Here is a 21,649-nt window from a genome sequence, read left to right on the forward strand (position 1 = left end):
CTTTATCTTGCAGAATTTAGTGATTGGATAATAAGCCAACATTTTGGCTTACTTGATCTTGCAGAATTTAGTGAGAATGTTAGCTTTATTTGTTATCGACAGCGTCATTATCATTATCATTATCATTTATTATAATTGAGGGATCCCAGTCAAAATAATATTAATTGTGACATGATAAGTAACTTTTTAATATTTAATTTTGAGAGGAATTAATGTTGGTTGTTTACATTTTGGCCTTGCATTTTTTAATTGCTGGTTTGATCCTGTTTTTAAAGAAGCTTTTTGGCTTTAATTCATTTTGTTTCATTTTGTTATTTGGAAATCTGAATCTATTTTATACCTGTAATCTGGTTTTTTTAGTTTATTTTGACAAAGTAGTGTAAAAAATTACTACGTATAACATTAATTTTTTGTTGCAAATTCATGACTTTTTAAGCAATTGTTGGAGAGGTAGTTTTTCTGGTGAGTTAAATTACATTGAACTAGTTGAAGTTCTATACAGGGTTAGAAACTAAATCATCAAATTGCTACTTATTTAGTAATTTTTTAAAAACATCTTGTGATTAGTGTGTTTCATTCAACATGAATAGTTGTGAGACTCTTTGGGTGGGGGATTGATCTAATAAACCTAAAACTTTTGTTTAGATTTTTTTGGGTGTGAACTGTATCTTCAATCTGCAACTGAAAATACTAATTGCTTGAATGTGAAGACTGCAATTGACTGGTATGGCATGTGTTTGAATAAAAGCTGAGCATGGAAACGAAGTGTGATTAAGTTCGGCAATGGCTCAATTTTGGATTCTTGATTTAATCATGGACAATAGACGTTTTTTAAGGTTGCTTAAAAAAAAAGTAGAGTTTATTCATGCTACACACGCTAAGTACCTACGTATATAGTTTTGGTCAAAGTTATTTTAAGTAAAAATGTATACACACGTCTATTAAGGCCATATTTTTCATGGCAAAGAAAAAAAAATTGAACTATGAAAAGTACGAAATTAATCTATTAAAATACTTTGAAGTTGATCAATGAAAACACCTTATTGATTCAGTGGTAAAAACAAGATCGTGCAAGACTGCTCTCACTTTTAGACAAAGCCAAAAACGATTGGAATGTGCGAGCATAAAGAAGATCTTGTTGTTACGTTACTTGTTTGGTTTGTACAGTTTCTTCTTTTAAGTGTTATAAGCCTTTGAAACTCTATCAAGAGCAACAAATACACACCGTAGTAGCAAGAACAAACCAGTATTCTAAACCAGAAGAATAATAAGTGCAGAAAATTAAAGAAATCAAGAGAAATAGGAATTTGTAGCATGAAGCCACCTCTAACACACTCTTTAAACACAATTCAATAATATGAAGCCACCTCATCCATTCTTTTTGTTACTTTACCGGATAACCGGTTGTACAAGTTGAGGGATTTTTTTTTTTTTTAATAACTTAACTATTGTGGCCCTCCCCAATTTTTCAAAACTCCATTGATGCTATCTATCGATCTACACTGTATCTATGTAACGGGCTATTGCAACCTCTTGTATCCATAATTAACTTGTAACTAACTTTTATTTCACATGTATATGACTTGTTCTTATTGGTTGATGGATAAATACCCTAAATTATGAGAGGGGTAGTTAAGGAAAATCTAAATAAAATACATCCACTATATATAGTTTGTGTGCTATATGTGAGAACTTGTTATCATTAGAAATGAGATAAGTAAAACTTGAACATTATTATCTGACCAAGTTCATATTAAAACAAAAAATCATGTCCATTAATTAATTTTTAATGTTTATCATTCATTTATAGCTTTACTATCAATATTTAAACGGCAATACAACTCAGGTCTTCAACATGTTCAAATTTGCCATGCATGAATGTACGTAACTTTTGTTCATGTGACTTCAATTTGGAATTAGATTGGAATTAGATTGATATTTAGATTGCAATACAAACAGCGTGTTATTTTTAACAGAAAAGGCGATGCAATGGAAAAGAGAATGGAAAGGGTGAGAGTAAAACTCGTGTAATTAATTTCTCTTCTGAATTGTCTTACAGAGGATGTGTCTATTTGTTTGTACACATCAAGAATGACCTATTATGGAATATTGTATTATAATAATTGAAAGAGACGTAACCTGAGATCGAGCTCCAAACTTTGCCAAGCAATCCGCAACCTTGTTAGCCGTACAATCAATATGAACCAAACAGACAACCCAAGGCCTCTGTAACAAATTGTTAGTAACCAAGAAAAGCTGTCTGAACCTGTGAAACCGCAGCTGATCTTCATCATTCAAGATCGAAACCAGATCAAAGCAATCAAAGTTGCTCGAGCCCTTGTCTCAAAGCTGAAGCTCCGGAAACAAGACACTGCCAGTCCCCGCCACAGGTGCAGCAAACCGACGCTGCCAATCACCATCAGCTCCCCTCACTACACCACCAACTCCCATTATACCTGAGGCGGTCGAAGCTACCATCTACATGCAGCTTGTCCCTTAATATATAGTTTTCTAGCTTAGTTGAGTTTTATATTGAACATTCTTTTTTAAAAAAACTGGCTATTGATTAGGTCATGGAAAGCATTATAACTTTATGTATGAATAATGATCTAACATAGCTAAAGAGTAGTGATATATGGTTTAAAAAGTGAAAAATCATGTCTGATTACAGTTTTGTAAAACAAAATCCTAAAAGATGTTAGGGAAAATCATGTTTGATTACAGTTTGGTCATGATAGTTAGCAAAGGTCATTCATCCCATTGGACAATGATAGGAAATTTTGCTCTAACAATAATTATTTGATGTTATGACAAATAACTAATAAAAGTTTCGTATCTAATAAGTTGGAGTAGTTCTTATCCTTGGTGAGTGTATAAATAATCCTAGTGTATTAAAAATGAGACCCTGGTTCTCAAACTCAGCCTCAAAAATGAAGGAGCTGCTAAGACAAAGGTAGACCAAGATCCCCATCTACCTTGCCTTCTTGACATCTATGTAGCTGACGTCTTAAATGCAGAACCTGAAATGCAAAATTTCATAATAAGTTCAGTTGACAAATCAAAATGGAGTAAAATAAGCAATAGTTAAGTGCTCCTATGCAAGACCAAGAAAGCACTTATCGTGGACCAGTTAATAACGCGCACTATAGCAGTCATACGCCAATCTAACAGTGTGCTTGGATGTGTTGGAATCACACTCCAAAGCACATTAGCCAAAGACACTGTATCTTGTAAATTATGGATGAACATGATTTTGACTTCTCAAACTTGAGACAGAAACATTCTGTCCCAGAGGAGCACTGCAGATACATCAAGAGGTATCAAGAAAGTACTCCCTTCCAAGGGCTACACTATAAAAGCTTTGAAGCATACCTTAGCATCATGATTAAATAATGGGAACCATTATCGCCACTCACAAGGGGGAAGAAAGAAAGAAAACAAGAATGATAAGTACCTCTTCTTGAAGCAAAGTAGGAAGATTTTCGATTGAAACCAGGCCATGAATTTCCTTCAAAAGCTTCTCATCTGTGATACCATCCCATGTTGTAGACGGTAAGGACAATAGAAGCACTGTTAAGGTGTCTCCATCACCTGAAGATGGTGTGTGTCCGCTGCAAGAATGTGACAAAAACGAGACCACGTGTTTGAAAAGTCCGGTCCTCCGCACCTGTTTCAATATCTCTTCCTGCATAACAAATTAGTTAATACACAAGAGGCTAAGACTATTAAAAGTAAAATGAACTAACTAACAACAGTAGTTGATTTGCATGTTTTGATTCATGTTCAGATCTTCTAGAATCAAAAGCTACTAGGACTAGCTTCCCTTTGAATCAATTGATCTCCATCCAACCGTGTAACAAAATATGCTTAACAATGTGGAGAGAATTGTTAAGATAAAATGTATTAAACCTTGACAACAACTTGTGCTTTCTCCTCTTCACTTAAGCTTGAACCACCATCCTCTTGCCTCCTGATCTCCGCGACCCATTTGATGAATTCTTCAAAGGTAGATGGTAGCGATGTGACTATAATCGAAATAACCTTAGAGATGTCTTTCACATCCTCTGATTTTAATAGAAAAGGAACGTCATTGATGAAGAATTTTGCATTACTATTCCAACTTTCATGTTTGCAACTCTACAAGATCAGCAGAGGTAGGTCACACATCCAACCCACACCAATATCAATGTCATTTACAGTATAATTTTATAAGTGTCAAATTCTGACTCACTATTTAAACTATAAAGGAATGAAAAATACCAGAGTATAAAGCATGTCAGGTTCCCTTTGAGGCCTTGATATAAGCATGAACCTGAAGAGGATAAAGTCAGATTGCATATATATATATATATATATATATATATATATATATATATATACTAACAATGGTCAAACAGTGTTTGAACCTTGTAGCAAACAGAAAGCATAAAATTTTCTCATCACTTAAATTGGCAACAAGATTTGCAGTTATTGATCTCAACTTACAATAACATTCATTCTAACAATGGGACTAATCATACTACAAGGTTAATAAAATTAGCATAAACAATAAACTTTACCCTCTGGATTTTCTAGTAAATTCATTAATATAACTCATGCCTTCCCAAAGATTCGTAAGTGGGATCCAATAGGGAGGATACTTGAAACGTGCAACATCCAAAACAAGCACCATGTCCTTTTCAGCATGATAGCCTCCAATAGGAGAATAGTGACCATCTCCTGTCTGTTATGGAATTAAATTCAACCGAACATTTTCACCAATTTTGCCAAAATGAAATACATGCACCAATATTGTATGTTAAACAAAATTTTTATAAGAATAAGTGGATTCAATAATGGAGAATTATATGATATGAACTAATTAGTATGTGTTTCCTATAGGTATAACATATGATCAAATCCAGAAAGTTATTGCATTTCCTATGATGTCAAAGTTAGAAAAACCACCAAAAAAAGGTTAGTAAAACCAAAACACATACTTGTTTGAGAGCTTTTCTGTGGTATGATGAGATTATATGACAATCATCACAAGTTGAACACTTCATGACATATTTACGAAAATCATCGATACTGGTATGGCTTGCAGGGAAGGCTTCAACTTTCGCTCCCGTGCAATGAGCCAAAGATACAAGATTCTGAAATGAGATGCCTCCGGTTTTGATCTTGTCGAGAGGTTTGCAATTTTCCAACATATACTCATCAAACCATCTCCAAGGTCCTGTATATAAATCACTCAAATGCAAATAAATTTCACAACAGAGAAAGACAATTTTGCTGCAGAACAGATATTGTACTAAGCTGTTCCAATATACTTAATAAGAAAACAACAAATTTTGAGCATTAGAGAACACCTTTCCATTTTCTGCCAGGATCAATGCCAAGAGCATTGAGAACCATGGACAAGCTTGCTAGGCCGCAAAGGCGAAGCTCGGATTGTGTTTGGAAACATGAAACCAACCTGGGAAAGCCTTCCATGGTTCTGTTTTGAATGGCTTCACGAAAAAGTTGCTGAAATCGAAATTGTCAAATTAGTCAACAAATATCCTAGAAATCATTTAACTTATGATGACTCAATTCTCAAGTTATCAGGAGCTTATCGGTAACAAAATTGTTTCTGATAAAAAATAAGCCAATCTAAAACATGTTAGAAAATCTCATTTATGCTCTTAAATATACATTCAATCGCCACACACAATTTTTTTATTAAGAGTGATCTAGTCACAACTCACAAGATGTGCTAGAAACACTACAAGAGTCTGGTTCAAATATGGCTATAGGGGATAAATAAAATCACCCTAGAACAATAACATTCACTCCCAATACAAGCTCAAAACCAAAAAGAATAAAAATTACACACATAAATAGTCTAAGATCACAGGTTGAAAGCCAATGGTTTAGAGAAATATTCTGGAACGTGAAAATTTCAATTTTTTTATAGTCAAGTTGTTAGTAATGTTACCAAATTAGTCCCACCACAGGATTTGAACCTAGCCCCATCACCCCCTCATTCCCCCAACTCTAACGTCTTTTAGCTCTTACCACTTGTAACCTATGAACGGACACTCCTCGGATTAGGTGCGTCCCGGTGTCGGACACGCGTCGGTGTTGGACACCGACACGACACCGACACGTATAATTACATTAAATTGTGACGTCATATTCTCAAATTATTACCAGTGTCGACGACGTATCAGTGTTCGTGTTGTGTCCGGTGTCCGTGCTTCATAGGTTGTATCTCTCAGGACACACAAGTTACATCGTGTTCCTAACTATGCAAATAATGCAATACAAATGAAATTGGTCCTCCTAACAAGTACTAATGCAGACACTTTGTGATTTTGGGGACTAATTAAGCCCTACCAAAACGAAGTAGAGACGGTGGGTATTATTATGACTGACCTTGCCTTGAGAGGAACCAAAATCGATGGCAGGTGGGGAAGGAAGAAGGCGTCGATAGAACCCCGCCATCGCCACTCATTCACAACAACGAAACCGACCAACCCTTTATAAGAATAGAATCGATTTTTTTTTTTTACAGGCAAAATCAATTTACCTAATATATCTACTAACAATATTAAAAAAAAAAGCTTAATTGTGCTTTTGACAACTTAACTTTCACAAACTTGTAATTTTGGCCCCCTAACTTTTATAATAGCACTTTTAACCCCTTAACTTTAACCCCTTTTGCAAAATCTCAATTTTGACCAAGTAACACACAAGTGGCAAGTCCTTAAGTGACTCACAAGCCATTATAATGCCATATTTGGAATTATTAAAATAAAAAAAATACAAAAAAAAAAAAAAAACTCGAAGGGACGCACGTGATACATTCCGTCCATGAAAAACAAGGTAGTCCTAAATCTGTTTAGCATTTTCCAATCTTAAATTAGAAAACAGCAAACCTGTTCGATTTCTCTGTCTCATATTGCAAAAGTCTATAGACTATATGTAATGACTTGAATGTGGAAAAGTCTATGTTACGAGTTTGGTTTTATAGCATTTCTGTTATGTCGGTTTGGATTTATAGCCCTTTGGCTTATAAGTTATAATGAAAATGAAATCCAAATGGGATTTGAAGGTTCCAAACCCAACAACACCCAAAAGCAATGTTTTGTTAAACCATTTCAAGAGAAAAATATTTTATGTACATGTTGAATTCTGTTTCGGTTGATTTTTTGTTAAGTTCTTCATTTTTGTCTGCTGAGCTTGTTAAGACAATTGTTAAGGCTATGTAACAGGGAAACAATCAAGTAAGCTTAAAGTTTTTAAGAAAAGGGATTATATACAGCCACAACCACAACACAACACTACCGTTGCACAACCACATGAAATTTTGCAAAGTGAAAGATGAAACAAGAAAGAAGAAGCACGTGCCTTCATTCTACATTAAATTTTTTTTTTCTTAATAAAATGATGAATTGATGATGTGGCAATAAATGATGATGTGGTATTTGAGTCATTTAAGTAAATTGCCACATGTGCGTTGACTTTGTCAAAATTAAGATTTTGCAAAAGGGGCTAAAGTTAAGGGGCCAAAGTGCTATTATAAAAGTTAGGAGGCCAAAATTGCAAGTTTGTGAAAGTTAAGGGGTCAAAAATGCAATTAAGGCAAAAAAAATTACCATCTAATCTAAATCTTCTAAAAGAAAAATCTACCCATAAAAATATGAGCAACCTAGGCTCTGTTTGGTAACACAAATAAGCTAGCTTATAGCTTATTATATGAGCTTATAAGCTTGTTTCAAAAAATTAGAGGTGTTTGGTAACAAGCTTTTTGTACTAGCTTATAGCTTTTTTTCAGATGCTATTTCAAGTAGCATTTGAGCTTATAGCTTATAGCTTTTTACACTTTATTCCATTTTTACCCTTTAATTTAATAACTACCCACTCTAAAAAATAAACTACCCACTATCAATTATGTAATTTTATATTTAATAACCACTTTAAAAGCTAATTTTACCAAACACTTTAATTTCAATAAGCTAGCTTTTCAGCTATCAGCTATAAGCTAGCTTTTCAGCTATCAGCTAGCTTATCAGCTATCAGCTAGCTTATAGCTTATTTTTACCAAACAGACCCCTAATATAATACTACTAAATAGGTTATTCTATAAAAAATAAAAAAGAGGCAGAAAAACATCAATCTACACATAAAAATAGGAACACAATATAATAATCAAATAAGTTATTATGTAAAAAAAATCCAAAAAATAAAATATTATGTCATTTTTTATAGTCGCATTGCATCTACTAACAATATTAAAAGTAATTATTACCATTATAAAAAAAATTACCAAGTTACTTTTTTTTACAAAAAATTACGAAGATACTATTTGTTCACTTTGAATAATATTCCAAATCTTCTATTTTTTATATTTTTCAAAAAAGTCTTTTACCTTTTATCGTAATTTTACTCAAATAATAATTTTTAATTGTTGAAAAATATGCACAAAAGTAGGAACCCAAAACAATAAAGGATTAACGCATAAAAACAGGGGCAGACACAATGAAAGATTAGGCAGAATAAGAAGAAAATGCATCTACTAACAAGATATTAAAAGTGTTTCAAAAAAAAAAAAACAAGATATTAAAAGTAATTACTACCCAATTATGTCCTGGTCACTTTTAATTATATTCCAAATCATCTATTTTTTTTCCCACCACCAATATCCGGCCCACTCGATCGCCTAATCTAGTTCGGGATCAGTTATGACGTCAAATGGTTTCAGTCCCTCTGATCGCAATTGTGGTGAATCGAACCGTGATCATCACTATCAAATCTAGCATCAATCACCACTTGACCAACTAACGATTCGTTTTTTTAATGTAATTTTACTCACAACCAAACATGCATTAAAATCCTTTTCCTTAGAGGAGGAACTTAATGTTGCAATTCATGTGCTTAAGTACCTCAACTAGTTTTTCCAATATTTTTTCATCCTCCTTGGATTAAAACTTTTGGTGCTCTGTAGTACAGTTGTAAATTAAATACTTCAAAAACAAAGTCATTTTCTATTTGGCAGTGTTCTCTTTTTTTTTTTTGACGCAATTTGGCAGTGTTCTTTAAAAAAGCAATATTAGCACTGACATGTTACCTTTACATGGAGTATATCATATCATTATCAGAGGCATTCAAAATTTTATATATTCCACACAATTTCGTCTATTTCAGCATAACTTTTGTTTTGACATGTTACCTTTACTGACATGCTACTAACTCTTATTTCAGCATCAAGTTTATCAATGTATATAATAGAGCTTGCAAGATTCTCAATTTGGCTTGAATTATACTATGTATTTTTTTAAAACGACTAATGTTAGTATCGTTAATACGTTCTTATTTTCGCTCTGCTCTTAAATTATGGTGATAAACCAATGCCAAACACAGTCTAGCAACTTTCAGCATAACAAGGCTAAAGTACCATAAAACTTGGCAAATGGTTACTTGGAAGATATGGCTCGCAAGAAACACGCTTCTTTTTCACAACAAGGTTTCAACCGTGCACGAAATTGTGGAGGCGATTAAATGTACTTCTCTGCAGTGGTTCACTGCTAGAAGGTTTCCTGGTGTGTGTAATTTATATGAATGGAATACATTCCCCTTAGATTGCTTGCTTAGACAGATAGGTGATAGGGATGTATAAGTTTTTGCTGATATACTTAGGGCTATTTTTCATGTGCCTATAAGTTCCTTATGGTTTTCATCTTTTGGTGGTTGGATCGAGTACCACTTGTACTTCTCCCCATTAGTGGGCTAGTACCTCTTGTACTCCACTTCATCTATTTATATAAAAATATTTGCTGTTCAAAAAAAAAAAACCATAAAACTTGGAAAACATGACCACATTACAAAGCTTGATAGAGCTAAATCGAAGTCATATAAAAGAGAAAAACACTATTTCCTGCACAAAACAATATCACTATGTGTGGGGTTCTGTTCTGTATAGTACCAATCATATGCAGAATAAACAGTGTAGAAGTGTCATTTGACAATTTGCAAAAGAAAAAATATCCACAACACTATGCTGTCATCAACCTGTCAAAAAAAAAAACGTGTCGTAACTCAGAAGTTTGTTGATCTGAACCCAGAAGAAACGAAGGAGTAGAGATCCTCTTCCTTTCTCAAAAGAAATAGAAGGCTCCATTGCTTGTATTTTGAGAGAATAACGAGCCAATAATTATAGACAATATATGTCATCATTTTTTAAAATAAATACTTATATACATCAGAAACCAAAGTAAAGGAGTCCTTTCTTTTAAGAAATGAAAAAAATTCCTACTCAAAACAAACACATTCAAACACTGAGGAGTCAAGAGTTCTTGTGTCAAAACTCAGAAGAACTGTGGTTGAAAATCACATTTTTAGTTTAGAGATATAAGAAAGGGAGTTACCGAGTTAGTATGAATCAGCAGTGATAGACTGTGTTTGAGCTCATGTCAAAAGACAGTTTAACTTGACAAATATTAGCAAAAATGAGAGAAACACTTCCCTAAACTAAAGGAATCAGTAGTTTTCCTCAGTCACTTCAGAAAACTACCAGATATTTTGAGATAATCTTGAAGTAATCATGTACACTAACTCACTACCAGAAAGCCATACACAACAATTACTTTAGAACATCCGAAAGGAACGTGAAAAAGGAAGATCCCTTCATGAGAGAGACCCAGGAACCAAGTTAAATCCTATTCTTTTGAGTTGTCACCTATTTTAAGCTTACTATATAATCAAAACCACCAATGATCTTAAACATCACAATCCAAATCAGACACCACATCCGTGTTGTATCAACATCAAATTAATTTTGTATATTCGCGATAGCATCAACTCTTTCAAGAATCCTTCACGATAAAGTTTTAAACATAGATTATAAAACCGCAATCAGTGTAAAACCCACAAAACAAAATATAAGAATCACAACCAATAACCTCAGAGAATGCAAAGCCTAAAAATGCAACCAAAGAGCTAAAATTGAGAGTCGAGAACAAGAATACATAGATGATAGAGAAATACAATTATAAAATGCCTATGAAACATAGTAAAACACAATCTGAATGCTTAATGTTGCATTGTACTATGCACTATGTTACCAATGTTGGTCATACAGTTGTAAGCAGTAAAAAAAACAATGGCACATTCGAAAGCAGCAGGGGCGTCTCCAACTTTTTGGAGACCCTGTGCGATTTTTAAAAATAGGCCCTAATAAAAGAAAAAATTCAAAAAAATTGTCAACGATTTAAATTAAAAATAACATCAATAACCCTAAAAAATAATCATTTTTTTACTAATATAAAAAAAGTTTGATAAACAAGACAATTTCTATTACACGTCTCTCCATTTGATAAAACTATAGTATAACAATTAGCTATAAAACGCCTAAAAAAATGTATTCACGGTAAAAAATTCTTTTAGGAACATTTTGTAACAAATAAATTCATCATTTTAGAATAAAGAGTATCTCAGGTATTTGAACTCCACAATCTCTCATTTGGAAGCTTGTAATCCCTAGTTTTATACCTCTCATTTACCAATACTACTACCCTATAATTTTTTTTAGAGGCCCCTATTTTTATGAGGCCTTATGCCGTCGCACATGTGGCAAAGACGCCTCTGGAAAGCAGAATTACTATCTTGTTATGGAACAAGATCAGCAATCATGTTAAGGTTAAGCAGAATAATTCCAACCTCTCTTATGACTAAATGAAGGAATAGCACACATTTTGAATAGCTAACTTTGTAAAACAAAAATCATCTTTAAATAGCAAACACTGCCTAACTAGCACATGTAGGAGAATAAAATTATTGAACGACCAGTCAACAATTTCCCCTTTATCCCAATAGAAAGATCAAACAGTACATAGTCACAGTCCCTCAAAAAAGAACATAAGATACCAATAACCACAAATGATAATAGTACTAAACAAGCTTTATCTACAAATAGCATAGGATCAAACAATAATACCAACTTGACTATAAACAACAACACACATTTGAAGAAAAAAAACATGGTTAATTAACAAAAGAAAATGCCAATAACAATATAGTTTTTGTAAATTAAAAACAGCATGATAATCCCACTATATTTGTATAATAACATCTAATTCCTGTTTTTCTGATCCCCTCCCCCCAAAATATCCAAAAAGAGCAAAAAACAATTGCAAAATTGTTCTTTTCATCTGTCTTTGATACCCCATTTACACAATAAATAAAATAAACTAGTAGTAACTAAGCAGTAGAATGGACTAACTAGTTTTTCAGTCCAACCACCACAAATTCAATAAATTCCCTTTCCACCACCACCACCATCATCATGTACATCCCAAAATCAAAGCCGAAAAACCATGATTCGGACGATTCTTACCTCAGTTGAAGTCAAATTCCTCTCCATCTTGGACTTGGTACAGGCACAGTTGGTGAAAGAGGAAGTTGAGGAAACCCTAAATTACCCGAATTTGGGGAAAACAATAAACCTGGTGACAACAAAGGATAAGATGCAAGCTGTGAATTCAAACACCCAAATGGACCTGGTGAAGACGGCATCTGAAACGCCGACTGCGATTGAGCCGCCACCGGAGCCGGCTGAACAGCCTCTTGCTGTGGCTGTGGCGGCGGCGGTTGATTCTCCTGCTCCTGCTCTTGCTGCTGCTGTTGTTGTTGTTGTTGTTGTTGTTGTTGTTGTTGTTGTTGGGTTTCTGGAACCGGAGGAAGAGGCAACGGAGAAAAACCAGAGAAACCCTTAAAACTCTGCAGATCGCGCATATAAGCAGAAATCGGAGATTCAGCGGCAGCGTGAACAGTGGGAAATGGCGGTAACGGAGATAACGGTGCCGCCGGAGCTCTACCAAAACCAGGAAAATTCTGATTAAAATTAACAGCGTTAAAATTAAAGTTAAAATTATTTTGCTGATGCTGGGGTAGTGGAAGTTGAGGAGGAGCGTTAAGTAACGGCGGTGGACGGTTAGTAATATGAGGTAACGGAGGTGGACGAATACGTTGAAGACGAGAGCTTTGTTGTTTAGGTTGTTGTTGAATAGGTTGTGGTGTTGAAATACGGTCGTTTGTAGGTGCACCTGTTAGTTTTTGAACAACATCTCTGAAATCATTTTTGTTGATATTGTAAACTGGTGGTTGATGTTGTGGGTTTTGTTGTAGAGGATTATTATTATTATTGTTATTATTTTGTTGTTGTGGTGGTGGAATAGGGTGGTCAAAAGAGGTTTGAGGTTTGAGAATGGGTGGTTTTGAGATCTTGTGAGAAAGCTTATTGAGGTGTCTGAGATAGTTGTTATTGTTATTGGTATCAGTAGAGGTAGTAGTAGAGTCTGAAGAGGATTGTTGACAGCTTTTATCCATTACACTACAAAATAGGATGAGGATGAGGATTACTACAGAATGAATAATACTACTGCTATACCAATTTTTGATGAGTGAGGGTTTGTGTTTGTGTGTGTGGTGATGAATTTTTCTTTCTTTCTTACTCTTATCTCACCAGAGACCGAGAGTAGGGACAGACAATAGAAGATTATATAGAATATTAGGGTGCTTTGTTTTTTTTCAAGGGTTTAAATATCAACTGAGTGGGGAATGCGAACACACATTAATTAACTCAAAAAAAAAAAAAAAAAGATTACTGTACTATTGAGTGAGGTAGTCAATATTTATTAAGAAAATGCTAAACAGTGTCCCGGGGCACTAGTTAAGGATACAAATATAGAAGTTTTATCTCGTAAATTGTGTATTCAATGTTTTAATGATGTGAAAAGTTATTCTCTCTCATCATTAACTTTATCATTTGTTTCCTTTTTTAGTATGCTTAACTAGTGCCCCAGGGGCACTGTTTAGCATGACCCTATTTATTATTGGATTTGGATCATCTTCGGTACTTTGTATTCGGTCCTATTTTTTCCCCTAATTTAACGGTTGTTGATCAATAAAGGAAAAAATGTATGATGTAGAAGAGAGAGAAAGAGATGAGTGAATGACCGAATAATGGTAGGCAAAAAAAAAAAAAAGAAAGAACCGAAGAGGATCCAAATTCATAGTTATCCTTTTGATGAAAAAAAAATGATGAATTAATCAATTTAAGTGGGGACTATTTTGGTTCTTTTAAATATGTAATTAAGGGAACATAACTCATTTGGTTTGGTATGCTGATATTGGCTTGAGACTTAAGAATGACTCCTCCTTAAGGTTTCATGTTCGATTCTCTCTGGTGCCAATTTGGGTGAGGTAACTTAGTTTCTTCAAACAAAAAAAGTAATTAAGAGTACAATTTATGACTCGTGTTGAAAAAATTCGATTGAGAGAAAAAATTGTACCCTTAATTACTATAGGTTTTTTTTAATGTAGATTAATCATTATTGACTACGGTAAAAATTCTGAATCAATATCTTAATAACGTAAAGAAATAAAATGATTAATTATGTATTTTAATTGAATGTTAGTATAAAATAATTTTTTTTAATTGTGTCTTTTAATAATTATTGAGTCAACGTTTATTTGATTTTTATTTATGGTAATAATAAATATATTATATTTTTTTTTGGGTTACCATATTAATAATTTATTATAAATTTATAAACACACTTTATATGGTTGATTTAGTAAAATTATTATTTCTTTTTTAATTTTTTAATTTTTGAGGTAATCTCATTTTTTTTATTTATACATCGTGTTTATCACTAAATTTTACTTTTGACTAAGTTAAATATGAAACCATATTTTTGTAGACCTCGTATATACTACCCTGATCACTCCCACAAAATCACTAAATCAAATTTAATGAATTTATTATATAGTGTTGTTTTTAGTTTTGTACATCTCTTTCACTTCTTTTAATATTGTTTTCTAGAGTCTATAGTTTATTTAGGCTAAAAAGAAGAGATCAGACAAGAATCGCAAAAGAAGGAAAGCCATTGCACTCCTATTTTCTTTTCTTTTCCCTTTTATTTTATTTTTCTCTTTGGGTATATAGTAATAATTTTTTAATATTAGAAAATTTAATTCGGTCTTATCTGCTAGTAGCCTAGTAGTTTGTAGTTTGTACATGTATTAGATTTTCGCTCACATCATATAAAAAAAACCACGTCATCATTAGAATTAAATTATGTAACTTAAATTTATTAAAAAAGATTTAGACAAAATGTTTTTATATCTATATATATAATTCCTAAATAGTTCTCCTAACCCTAATCCACTTAGACCAATCAAATTATTTCATTTAGACACATCATCTATTTAAATCCAATTAAATCACTCTACAATGCCACATCATTTCTACTTATATTATTATTATTATTATTATTATTATTATTATTATTATTATTATTATTATTATTATTATTATTATTGTCATCTCTATACTTTTCATATTCTACATTTATATACTTATGGCTTTTTAATATACACTCACTCAAGCCTTTACTTAGCCTTTACTTTTTTTGGGGAATATAATAACTTTTGCTTATTAAATTATAATAAGGAGAATTCAAAAATACACACTAATTAACTTTGTAACTCCCGGTAATATTTTTTCATCTCTTAATTCACAATTCAATTTTCATCCCTTTGACTCTTCTACCAATATTTTAATATATAGGTTACAATTGTTTTAATTTGAATCTTATTCATATTTTCCTAACTAACCATTACGAATGTTAGAAACAAATATTTTCATCCCCTGATAATTACCATTTGTTTTTTCGGTTAAACGTGAGAATAGATTTTTTCATATCTTATATGTGCAATTTCTCTTTCCATTATCTTGCCTCTTCATCTTTTGTGCATCCGATATAAATACTTATGTTATTTTCTAAAACCATGATTTGTTGTAGTTATTTTATTTTTTTGCAAAAATTAACTTTTTTCATAACAAAAAAATTTAAGAGAATTTGACATTTTTTGTTTGTTGCAGATCATACATTCAACTTTTGTGTTGCACATCCATTTATATGTTTAGTTAAGTGTTACTGTATATGTGTATTCATATTCTATTATGATACAAATTAAATAATATATACTTTATTTTTAATTGAATTATGCAATAGTTGTTTTACTTTCCTTTCCTTTACTTTTTTATTTATTCATTTTTTTATTGATATACTTATTTTTATAATTTTTTATTTTAGGCTTTGGGTCATCATCTCTTACTCAAAAGAACTGAACTGTGAGGTTGATGCTCTTCACATATGTCCCTTTGGAATATTTTTAAAAGGTATGTACCCTTTAATTTTATTTGTTTTATTTGAGTTTTTCTAATTCTGTCACTATTTATATGCCAATTGTGTGACTTAAATTTTGCCACATCTCTTTTCATCCAATCATTTGTGTGTTTTGAAATAAATTTATATGTTGTGCGGAGATATATCTTATTACTCCTGTATATATAAATTTTAGATAGTTATTCTGTTACTCAGGTAAAGTAAACCATAATCCTTAAACCAATAATATTTCTTCATTTAACTACTCACTTACAATGTCACATCACTTCTTCTTGGAAAATAAATCTTTTGAATCTCGGATTCTCTATTTTATTATTATTATTTTGATAATATTTAATGTTTCAGTTTTATGCAATTGTAAAATTAAAACAATCGCATCACACCCGTGCATCGCACGGGTAAGGGTCTAGTTTTAAAGAAGTCAACGATAAATATCGATGAATCTGACCAACACAACAATGAAATTTTAATTCGAATAAGAATACCTTGGATGTTAGGAATCACATAATCTACTTGAACGCCATGATCAGAATATGAATTTCAATTTTTCTATTTTATGCGTGTACATTTTTAATAATTTACCATTTCATTAGTAAAAAAAAAGTACATAATCTTTTTTTTTTCTAAGCAAAAAGAAGTACATAATCTAAAGGCAAAATTACATCGAACGTCCTTCATCTTATTTATTTATAACATTTTAGTCCTTTATCTTTTTTTTATCACATTTAGATCTTTATCTCTTATAAAATGCACATACAAGTCCTTTTTCTAATTTTTTATTAAAAAAACATTGATGTGGCAAGCCACATCAGATAATTTATTTTTTATTTTTTAAAAATTATTAAAAAAAATAAATAAAAAAAAACCAGGAAAAATTATGAACTTCATTATCTTTAACATCTTCCTTTAATCTTCATCCTTAGATCTTCATCTTCTTTCTTTAATAAACAAAAAATGTCTACTAAAATATACTTCTAAACATCATCAATCTATATTATGTTCATATCAATCCTCTTTTAAACACAAAAATAAAAATCCTCAAATTGTCAATAAACCCTAAAATCCCAAATATCATGATTTTACATGGTTTAAGAGTTGGATCCGTTGCGTCAAAAGAAAAAAGTTGGATCCGCTAAAAAATTGTATAAAATTTGACTTTGATTTGAATCAGTTCAATTTTATTCGACATTCTTATTATTTTATTTTTTACAATTTGTGGCGTTTATGTTTGTTCATTATTATAGCTTATCAGTGTTGCTTTAGTTTTTTTCTTAACTGCAAATTTCTGTTGTTTAGTCCTAGATTGTTCTATTATTAGTTAGTTGTGTGGTGCGATAGTTCTTGGTTACAAATTATAAGAATTATACATGAGTGTTTGGTTTTTTTTAATGCATGTTGATGTAGGGAGTTCTGGAGATGATTTAATAATTAACAAATCTTGAAGATGTATTTGTCTGGACAGCGTACAAAAATCATGATATTTGGGGATATGGTTTATTGACAATTTACTGATTTTGAATTTTTTCATTATAACATAACATAAATTTACGATGTTTGAAAAGTATTCAAGAAAGAAGATGAAGATTTAAGGATGAAGAATCAAGGAAGATGTTGAAGATGATGAGGAAGTTCATCATATTTCTGATTTTTTATTTTATTTTTAATAAAAATATTTTAAAAAAATTAAATTATCTGATGTGGCTTGCCACCTCAGTATTTTTTTTTATAAAAAATGAGAAAAATGACTTATATATGCATTTTATAAGAGATAAATGATCTAAACATGACAAAAAAAATAAAAAATTAAAGTGTTACACATAAATAAGATGAAGAACCTCTGGTATAATTCTACCTAATCTAAATGTATCATGCAACTTAAATACTCACAGGAGAGCATAGTCTTGAAAACTCTTTTTTTTTTATTCACTGAAAAATGATTATATTGAAGAAAAAGAAAAGTGGATGTTGAATTGTATAATAAGAGGGACAAATCACGTGGCAGATTTGAAATTGAGTCGTGGTCACTTATGGCTGGTCAAACCTGTTACGGGGTTGCTTTGGCAGTTACCTCCAAAGTTGGCCATGGCACAGAATCTTAAACCATTTCTGTCCAAACTGAATGATGGCACACCCAAAAATAGAAAAACCAGAAAGAGTTTAGCACTTTAGAACAAAACAAAAGAATGAAAAGAAAGCAAAAACACTCTAGTATATGTAAAGTAATCCCTCCGGACATAATTATAAACAAAAAACCACATTTTAGATTCATTGAAAAAGTAATGTATTTGATCAATAATATAGACTGAATACATTATTTTTTCAATGAATCTAAAAAGTGTTTTTTGCTTATAATTATGTCCGAAGGGAGTATTATTTATTATACTCCATCCCACAATGAGTGACCCATTTTAAAAATGTACATTATTCGTATCTTGGTTTGACCATATTTTTTCTACTAATAAATAAAAATAAATATTAGCATGTAAGATGTTGTTGGATTTGTCTTGATGAGTATTTTCAAAATATCAAATTTTTATAATTTTTACTATTATACAATTAAAAATATTAATCGTCAAAGTTATGCATCGGCATACATGAAACAATCATCTAGATCACTCTTTTTGAGACGGAGGGAGCATGTATTATAAAGACATGTGTTAAGGCTAGACAATGTCACACTCACATTTTCAGTTATTCAATTATAGTAGTCCTTTAGAATCATGCGCTAAGTCTAATGTTATAATTGGGATTCGAATAATAATCTTTCATTTTGTGCGTGTTGAATTTTCAATAGTTTGTCATCTTATCTTATCTATCTACTCTATCTGTTCTAATTTGATTGACACAGTTGACTGTTGCGCACTATTCACACATGTTGTTTTGACCTTATTTTTCTACTAATAAACAAAAATACATATTAGCATATATAAGATGTTGTTTGATTCATCTCGATGAATATTTTTAAAATATCAAATTTTTATCATTTTTACTATTATACAATTAAAAATATTAATCGTCAAAGTTATGCATCGACATGCATGAAATAGTCAACTGTGTCAATCAAATTGGGACGAAGAGAGTATTAAAAAAAACATGGGTTAAAAAAATTGTTGATAATGTTCCATTCTCATGAGTTTATAAGTTACTTTTTGCTATTTTAGAGTATCTTTAATAAAAATATTTAAATAAGTTTTGTAGAATAATTAATTGTCCCTGAACTATAATGTAGTAATATGGGTAGTAAATAAGAGTTTGACGCGTGAGTATAACTAAGTTGGTTTGGACATTGCACGTAAAATGTAGAGACCAATGTTCGAACTCTGATACTCATATTATTTCACTTTAAAATGTGAAATTCTAGCCATTAGACTACTTGAACAAAAAAATAAAATAAGAGTCTGACTTTCTCCACAAGTTTAACTGAATTGATAAAAATATCATACTATATAATATAGAGGTTGAAGTCCGGACATTCTATTTATTAATTCAAACAGTATAACATAAAATTAAAGTTAATTTATTTCTATACCACGATTATTATTGATATAGTATCAAACAACAGTATTCTTTATGAGCCATATTTCCGGCGTTGGTTTATTTGTGGTTGTGAGCATTAAGCATTTTAAGCATGCAATTAAAGGGTTGATCACTATTTCCAAAACCTGCTTAAGTAGCTATTCTGGTCAAAAGTTCGTTATTCTTCACTGTATTGTACATTAGTCAGTGATTCTATGAATGTTTTCTTTTTCCAAACCTTTTTTGACCACATATCCATAGGATTAGGAAGTGAAGAAAAATAACATTAAAATCAAATTAAAAGCCGCAAAACCTGATCGATGACCTTATAATAAGTTTTCAATCACTAAATATAAAATTCTTTTCTTTTCTTTTTTGTAGATTTGTCCAACTGTTTTAAACTATTTTAAAAGATCTTTTAAATAGCTCATTACTGTATATTAATTATTTTTATAAAATACTTATTTATATAAGACACTAAAAAACGGTTAAATAATGTTTTCTCCATTATAAATATTTGATCTTAGTTCATAAAATTAAAAACATATAGTGGTTTTTCTCTTCATATTATTTTGTTCCTAATGACCTATTTATATTAAAGTCAACATTTATTTTATGTCCAAGATATATATCCATCTATTATGTCAAGTTATGTCCATATTATGTTCCATAAATATAAAAAAAATGTCAATATCATGTCCATTAGGATGAAAGATGAAATTTTATGAGAACAAAAATATTTTGTTTTTATTTTTAGAATGCGACTAGCACAAAAATTGTTACCCTAACTAAAGTATGAGTCACATTCGTTTGTCATTTAATAAACTTTACTTCAAAACTCAAATGACAATTTAGTGACAATTTAATCGAAGAAATAATAGAGTTAAATTAATAAATTTTAGTAAAAATTATTTCAGCATAAAGAGTACCGTTAAATAATACTATGTTAATAATATGTCAACTTATATGTATTTTCGATGTTATATTGAATGAAATGAGATAAGTCGTTTACAGTAAAAAAAATGTCAACTTACAATAACTCAAAAACAAGCATACTTTACGTAAAAAATAAAATAAATACTTAACTAGAAGAATAAAAATAGATTACAAATTAGGTATCCTAAGATAAACCTGTTCGATCTGACCTCATGTCCACATTTCCGATAGATTGTCTGCTTTGGAGTTAACCCGTCACGGTTTTGTCCTTTGTAGAAAAGGTGTCTCGGTGGTTTGAAAGGTGTGAGTGTTGTATATAAACACTCCTTAGCCTCGATTACCAAGCGATATGAGACTATTTTGGTGTATCCAAAACAGTAGCCTCCAGTCGAGGCTAAGGGGCTATAGGGTGTCGAACCGCGAGTATGTGCGGTTTCGTTTCCCACAGACGGCGCCAATGTTCTGATCCGACCTCAAGTCCACATCTCCGAAAGATTGTTCGTTTTGGGGTTAACCCATCATAGTTTTGTCCTTTGTAGAAAAGGCGTCTCGGTGGTTTGAAAAGTGTGGGTATTGTATATAAACACTCTTTAGCCTTAATTACCAAGCAATGTGAGACTATTTTGATATATCCAGAACAAAACCAACAAGTTTATGCCACCAAGAGTACAACTCTAAAGAAGAATGTAAACTCTTTGTTTCCACCACTAAAAAAAATCATCTACATTTTAGCCAACAAATGTCCAAAAGTTGGCTCTTTATATTTTAAAATTCGAACATTTCTTTTTCTTTTTTTTTAAATAGTTCAAATACAAGTTGACCAAATCAAATGTAAGTATTATATATGTAAAAGTTGAAGTTCGAACATGAAATTTTTAACTTATTCGTTTTAAGGGGTGAATTTTTAATTATTAAACTACTTGACAAAACAAATTTATTTACATAAAATAAATGTAGACATGAAATTTATAGTACTTCCT

At 31.4% G+C, this 21,649-nt stretch overlaps 2 protein-coding genes across 2 annotated transcripts; both read right to left on the reverse strand.

Moving 5' to 3' along the window:
* Positions 1–2,698: 2,698 nt before the first annotated feature.
* Positions 2,699–6,883, reverse strand: LOC123916938 (glutathione gamma-glutamylcysteinyltransferase 1-like). Its single transcript, XM_045968527.1, has 8 exons — positions 6,400–6,883; positions 5,352–5,508; positions 4,980–5,218; positions 4,560–4,723; positions 4,261–4,312; positions 3,910–4,137; positions 3,455–3,685; positions 2,699–3,020 (listed from the first exon to the last, which is right to left on the reverse strand). Exons 1-8 carry the CDS (start codon positions 6,466–6,468, stop codon positions 2,943–2,945), a joined length of 1,218 nt encoding a protein of 405 aa, XP_045824483.1. The 5' UTR covers positions 6,469–6,883; the 3' UTR covers positions 2,699–2,942.
* A 5,103-nt stretch (positions 6,884–11,986) lies between these two features.
* On the reverse strand, positions 11,987–13,562 carry LOC123917450 (VQ motif-containing protein 9). The gene has a single exon (XM_045969177.1). The coding sequence runs from the start codon at positions 13,348–13,350 to the stop codon at positions 12,370–12,372; it is 981 nt and encodes a 326-aa protein (XP_045825133.1). The 5' UTR covers positions 13,351–13,562; the 3' UTR covers positions 11,987–12,369.
* Between the last annotated feature and the right edge of the window lie 8,087 nt (positions 13,563–21,649).

The sequence above is a fragment of the Trifolium pratense genome, linkage group LG3 (assembly GCF_020283565.1).
Source record: "Trifolium pratense cultivar HEN17-A07 linkage group LG3, ARS_RC_1.1, whole genome shotgun sequence".
NCBI lineage: Eukaryota > Viridiplantae > Streptophyta > Magnoliopsida > Fabales > Fabaceae > Trifolium > Trifolium pratense.

Bases quoted from the DNA above. Each gene is read 5' to 3' on its own strand.
- LOC123917450 (XM_045969177.1), bottom strand. From the start codon at position 13,350: ATGGATAAAAGCTGTCAACAATCCTCTTCAGACTCTACTACTACCTCT.
- LOC123916938 (XM_045968527.1), bottom strand. From the start codon at position 6,468: ATGGCGGGGTTCTATCGACGCCTTCTTCCTTCCCCACCTGCCATCGAT. The intron at 5,219-5,351 runs GTGTTCTCTAAT...ATTTATATACAG, and splicing joins TCCTGGCAGAAAATGGAAAG to GACCTTGGAGATGGTTTGAT. The intron at 4,313-4,559 runs GTAAAGTTTATT...TATCCTCTTCAG, and splicing joins TTTACTAGAAAATCCAGAGG to GTTCATGCTTATATCAAGGC.